Here is a 6,583-nt window from a genome sequence, read left to right as displayed (position 1 = left end):
GCGCCCTCCCCGGAGCCGGCGGCGCCCGGGCGCCCACCTGCCGGGGCCGGGCCACCCGCGGGTGTCCGGGCGGGGGGCGGCCCGGGCGGCTGCCGGGGGCTGGGGCGCGGGGAGTACGGCGGGGCGGGGCGGGGCGGGGCGGGGCGGCGCCCGGGCGCGCGCGGGGAGGCGGCGGCGGCGGAGGAGGCAAGAGGAGGAGGGAAGCAGGGAGCGCGGGTGGGTGGGTGGGTGGGAGGGCGGCGCCACGTCACGGCTATTGTAGCCATCCCGGTATATAAAGTCCAGCTCGCGGGCCGTGCTCCCCACTTTGCCTGCGCCCGCCCGGACCCTGCGGTTCTCCACCCACTCGGCATCCAGTGAGACTCGCTGCGCACCGACGGAGCGGACATGGGCAGAGCCATGGTAGCCAGGCTCGGACTGGGGCTGCTGCTTCTGGCGCTGCTCCTGCCCACGCAGGTGCGTTCCCGGGGCGCGGGGGCTGCGCCCGGGGTGGTGGGGATGGGGGTGGTAGGGATGGGGGTGGTAGGGATGGGGGTGGTGGGGGGTGGGGGTGGGGGTGGAAGAGAGGCTCCCAGGGGCTGGCCTAGAGCCCCACCTGGGGCCGCCGACTGCTACTCGGAGCGGGAATCGAACATAACTGACCCGCGGGCGGGCAGTGTGGAGCCCTCTCCCCAGCTCCTGGCGGGCTGTCGCGCCCCCGAGAACAATGCGGGTCCGCGCGTGGGCCGGGAGGACCTGCCCCACCCAGGTTCCACGCCGTTCCTCGCTCCGGGCAGCCTGTGCCCACCACCCGCTCCCACCCAGGGGTCCGAGGCGCTGGCAGGAGGTGGGGGGGGGGGGGAGAGGATGCACTCCCCTCCTCCCCCTGAGCTCCGGAGACCGCAGCCTCCATCGGGAGGTGGTCCCTGGATCCCCCGCTTCCTTCTAGGAGGGTTCGCGCCCCAGCGCGCCACACAAAGAGAGGGGAGCGGGGACGGTCCCTTTCGGAGGCGCCGCGCTCGGCCGTTTTGCATTCAGCTGGAGGAAGGAGGAGGAGGTTTGGGGATCCCGAGGAAGCCCCGGCTGTCTGGCTCCGTTCACCTGCCCCCGTCCCGCGTGGGTCGGGGCTGGAGCCTGGGCGGGGACCCTCTCCTGACCCTGCCCTCCCCCAGGTGCCACCTTCCATGGCCATCTCTGCTCACCTCCAAGCCCCCCCGTTGGCGGAGGTTGGCTAGCTCTTGTCCCAGGTCCCCACCGGGCTTTGTTCCCCCCAAACCCTCCACCCCGGGATCGGACCTCGCTCCACGCGCCGTTACTAGGAATCACGCCGCCCTGGGGAGGGGGAGGAGGAGGGGATCCCTGGAGGCCAGAGGGGTGCTGAGCCCGGGACACCCAGGGGGAGGTGTGGGGCCGGGGGAGGGGGCGCGAAGGCGCATTCTCTCCGCAGGTCGGGCTTGGAGGGCAGGGCTGGCTCTCCATTGCCTTCAGTTGGGGCTTTGTGAGGAGCGGCTCCCGAGCTGATCCGAAAACTTGGGTGCTCCGGGTCCTCGGTGCCCAGACGGGCCAGCTTCGCGGCTCACGGGGCAGCGCAGCCTGCGAGGGGAGCGCCCCCGCCCTGCCTGCCAGGCGGGTAACTGTACCCTATTGTTGTCTGACGGGCGGCTGCGCTCCCCAGGCTTTCGCGATTCCTCGGTGGGGGAGGGGCGCGGCTGCCAGAAACCACGGGTCTCTTCCAACCCCGTGTCCTTCCCAAAGAGACCCCCTTCTCCCAATTTTACAAAGGAGGTTCTAGATGAGAACATCGATCGAGTTTGGTAGGAAATTTTTTGTTTAATGTCAACATTACAATATGTTCTGTGTGGATTTTTTTTTTTTTTTTTTGGGCTGCAGAGGGTCCTTACTTAGATTCTCCTATTAATATATTAATATATTGGTCTCTATTTAAAAAGTCACCTGCTGCACCAAAATAACTCTGTATGAATGAAAGTAGATTACTACTTTCAGGGATCCCAAGCCAGGTCTCGCCCCCAAACAGAGCGCCCTGTTTTAAGTAATTTTCCATATGAGTAAATGCTTTTCTCTTAGTGGGGGTGCTATTTCCTGGTAGGGCAAGCTGACTCTTGCACACAGTAGGTGCCCAATAAATATATTTAACTTGATCAGGATTTTTTTTTTTTAATTAGTTTATTTTGTAGAGGATTAGCACAGCACTTGGGTCAATATTTGCTTCATGACCTTATGGGTTTTACAACAAAAGGAGCTGGTGCTGATGTAGACCGGTTTTATTTTTGGGTTCACAGGCAGCCCCATACATGTGGACCAGACCTGCTGGGTGCCACATCCTCCATCCCGCCTGTAATTAGAAGCCCTTGTAAACCCTCCCTTGCAGGGAGAGCTGAAATCTCCCATCTGCCTTTGTTCCGGGACAAAGGAGAGATTATCACGTGCCCCGCTGGACTGTGCATTTTGTGACTTGGAAAATCAGTGTGGTGAATGATGCCACTTAGGTGCCGGGACGCGGGGAGACCTTCGTTCTTGGCCCCAGCACTGGGCTTAGTGACCCGGCAGGAGGCCGCTGCTGAAAACTTCACACCAAAACCTCTTGGTGTTTTTTCGGGTGAAAACATTTTGCCTTAAGGAAAGGGCTCATTATATTTTTACATTTAAAACCAATATCATGGCCATTTTAATATGTAATTTTAAGATTTCTGCCCTGGCTGGTGTTGCTCGGTTGGTTGGTACACCAGAAGGTTACGGGTTCGATCCCCAGTTGGGGCACATAGGAGGCAACCAATGTTTCCCTTCCTCTCTCCAATTGCAAAAAAAAAAAAAAAAAAGATTTCAAGGGAGCAGATACTCTATATCCACTGAAGTTAAAACCAAGAGGGTATTAAATAGGAATGTTATCTAGCCAATCTAGACAGTGACTCCATTCTAGCACCATAATTCTCCACACTATAATATAAATCCAAATTATTTGTGCACTTTAAAGTTTCCCCCTTTCTGGGAAAAGAAAGGAAACCTCTTTTGCCATGCCAGCAAATCATTAAAGTCACAGAAACTTCTGTATTAATTGACAAAGAATTAAAAAAAAAAGGCTCCTGGGAGTTACAGTTTTTGGAGAACATATTTGTTTGATGTTTGGTTGTTGCCATCATTTAGCATCTCTAGGTAGTTTGTTTTGAAACTAGAGAGAATGATGTTGGTGGTGCTGAGGCAGAATTCAGAATTAAGTGATGTGGGTAAGGGAATAATGGGCAAAGAGCAACCTAAGACATCTGTCTTAATTGCATATTAAGTGTATGTGGAGGCACCTCGCACCAGTGGAAGTTTATCAGTGTAACTTTTTATATTTTTTTTAGATTTATTCAAATTCAACAACTCCTTCACCGCCTGTAAGTAATCCCTCCCACAACACGACTACCCAGAGTCCGGCAAATGCCACGACCAGGGCGAGTGGCGGTGCTCTGCAGTCAACAGCCAGCGTCTTCGTGATCTCGCTGGCTCTTCTACATCTCTACTGTTAAAAGACTTGGGCCAAGAAACATCTGTACTCCTCCCTCTCCTAAACCCAATCCAAATGGCATCTAGATATCCAGTGTGACAAGGAAGAAACAGGTCTTCATTGAATCTGCTAATTCACACCTGATTTTATCGACACGGAAAATGTTGAGGATCTCAAATTTGATTGGCCCGAAGAGCCTGTGCAGGGTTTGACTAGCTGATGATTGCCAACATTAAACCTGCTGGACTTTCACGCGCAAGATGAAGAGACACATCCCAAAATTAGTTCAGAGGCGATTTCCCTAAATGTGGCTTAAGAAGTATGGACACATACAATTCTACCTTGAAAACCAGTAGATTTTATCTAGAGATAAAGGATTGACATCTGGAACAGAGTCCGTTTTCATTTGGTTCATTAAAATTATATGGCCATAAAACAGTTAGGTAATGCAAAAAAGATACGGTTCTATTTATGTGTATACTATAAGGAACATCCAGGTGTTCCTGTAAATCCCCAAGGTGTTGTTCCACAGCACTAATTTAATGTCCATATGACTCAAAATAAAATTTTACACCGTTAAGCTATCACTGTTCTCTTGAGAGCTGGACTCTTTCCTCTGAGCCTCTGGATTTGACATAGCATTTGACTTTTTTGTGTGGTAATTTATATGTGCCAGGATAATGATGGGTTGGAACTTCTCCAAATCCAAGCATAATGGGTAAATTTTGCTGATATTCAATAAGAGCGCCAAATTAATGTAGCGAATCTAATTCTGAAGAGTAGAAGTACACTGACCTCAACTAATTTCAAAGTGCTTTTTATTTCTGCATAGGTTGAATACATTTTTACAATTTAAAAAAATGATTGGTTTTGAAGGTAAAATTGACAAACCTTGAAATTGAAAAGGCAAATATATGAAGGAGCCAAAACTGTAAATGAGGTGTTTGGGAAGTGAAGACTGGAAGCTTACATTAAATTCAGAAAAACTTTTATACTCTTCCTGTACATACTATTTTTTTTTTTTTTAAACTATGAATCAGAATAGCCACATTGGGAACACTTTCTGTTGTTGGTCAATATTTTTAGATAGTTAGAACCTGATCCAAGGCCTCTAATGTGCAGGCTAAATTTTGGAAAGTAAATCTTTTCACAATTGCCTCAATGCTCAGAACCCTCTTTAAAAATAGACATGCCCTAGTCTTTTGTTCGCATGGTCACACACTAATGCTTAGATGTTCCAGTATTTAATATGGCAAGAGTAGACTTGATAACCAAAGCCATTATTTTCCATCTTTAGAAATGTAACCAGGAACACCGTAACCAGCGGATCTTAAGCTACTGTGTGTGTGTGAATGAACATTCCCTTTTGTTTCATACCTGAATGCTGTACATCTATTTTGGATTGTATATTGTGTTTGTGTATTTATGCTTTGATTCATAGTGACTTCTCATTTTATGGAATTGATTTGCATTGAGCACAAACTGTAAATAAAAAATGGCTGAAAGAGCAACTCGTTGTAGTTTTTTATTGAAATCCCATAGGACATGGTACTAGGAGACTCCCTAACATATGTATTCCAGACATCCTCTTCCTTAACCTCCATTGTGTAGTAGCAGCCCAGTTACCCCTTGGTAGTCAATCACCCCCGATGGTACACTAACTCCCCTAACTTTTGTTGATTCAGAGGCTTGAGCTCCAAGTGGATGGGGGCAGTCTCTCCTTCAGTTTAATGGGATTATGACTGTGTCTCCTGTTAGAAGCATTCCTCCCTTTGGAACTGAGATCTCTAGACCAGCAGAATATAAGGTCTCAGGCATAGGAAGTACAATGTTTGCTAGTGGATCACTTATGGGGGAGGAGAGAGAGGGAGTACTCATGCGACTACCATTTTTATTCCTTGATTTCTGGACCCAGATTCCTTGAATCCTGGCCAAGGGAGAAACCACCATATTTAGAGCACATGTAGTCTCTTGGAGGTCTGTGCTTTATCCCTTCAGGGTTTTGGCATCTTGCTGGATCTCAAAAAGCCACTGTTCTATCAAGCTAGGTGCCTCAGGCCGGTGGGGAACATGGGCACCGGCCCACTGCCACATACCATCCTTGATCAGAGTATTGTGTGGGTCACCGAGATGGTGGGTGAGGTATTTACATTCATGGATGATAATCTGGCAGAAGCACTGCATGCAGGGAAGGCAAATCTATATTCAGAATGAGTGTCTATTCTAATAAGAACAAAATGCTGCCCTTTCTATGGTGAATGTGGTCCAATGTAATCAACATCCACCTGGCGGATGACCCCATGGTATTGTCTTCTATAGGGAACTCAGTGTTGGTCCCTGATGCAACAGATTGGGTGCTTAGCAGTGGCTGTGGCCAGGTCAGCCCTAGTACAAGTCCATGTTGCTGAGCTGCTGCATAACCTTCATCCCCCTCCCCCCTGCCATTCATTTGTGAGCCTATTGGGTGATGACGGTGATGGCCAGGGAAAGGTGACTGGTATCTGCAGAATGGGCTAGCTTACCCACTTGATTATTTAAGTCCTCCACTAAGGTCACCTTTTGGTAAACATTCTCATGGGAGACACAAATACTATCACATTCTTTTCCTATTTAAAGAGGTTGATCCATATACTTCTTCCCCAGTCTCCTCCTCACCAATTTTCCAATTACGCTTCTTCCAAGTCCATCCAGCCAAACTTGGCCACAGCCTACGAATTGGACAGACTCATACCTCTGGCCACTTTTCCTTCCAAGAAAATGAGCCACCAGGTTTACTGCTTGTGGTTCTGCTCACTGGGAGTATTTTCCTTCACCACTGTCCTTCAGGGATGTCCCAGAAGGGAGTTGTAGAGCTGAGGCTGTCCGCATTGGGGTGGTCCTGCATTTTGTACTGAATCTTTAAAAAAAAAAATTAAAAAAAAAATTGATTTCAGAGAGGAAGGGAGAGCGAGAGATAGAAACATCCACGATGAGAGAGATCATTGATTAGCTGCCTCCTGCAAGTCCTCCACTGGGGATCGAGCCCACAATCCAGGTATGTGCCCTGACCGGAATCAAACCTGGGACCTTTCAGTTTGCAGGCTGACACCCTATCCACTG

General features: G+C 49.8%; 1 protein-coding gene across 1 annotated transcript; it reads left to right on the top strand.

The window, feature by feature from the left end:
- Positions 1–272: 272 nt before the first annotated feature.
- Positions 273–4,995, top strand: CD24 (CD24 molecule). Its single transcript, XM_084890575.1, has 2 exons — positions 273–456; positions 3,342–4,995. The coding sequence occupies exons 1-2, from the start codon at positions 388–390 to the stop codon at positions 3,504–3,506; spliced, it is 234 nt and encodes a 77-aa protein (XP_084746701.1). The 5' UTR covers positions 273–387; the 3' UTR covers positions 3,507–4,995.
- The last annotated feature ends 1,588 nt before the right edge of the window (positions 4,996–6,583 follow it).

The sequence above is a fragment of the Pipistrellus hanaki genome (genome assembly GCF_964339955.1).
Source record: "Pipistrellus hanaki genome assembly, chromosome: 7".
Lineage (NCBI taxonomy): Eukaryota > Metazoa > Chordata > Mammalia > Chiroptera > Vespertilionidae > Pipistrellus > Pipistrellus hanaki.
The sequence above is the reverse complement of the archived record's forward strand: the minus strand, read 5'-3'. Positions and strand labels throughout refer to the sequence as shown.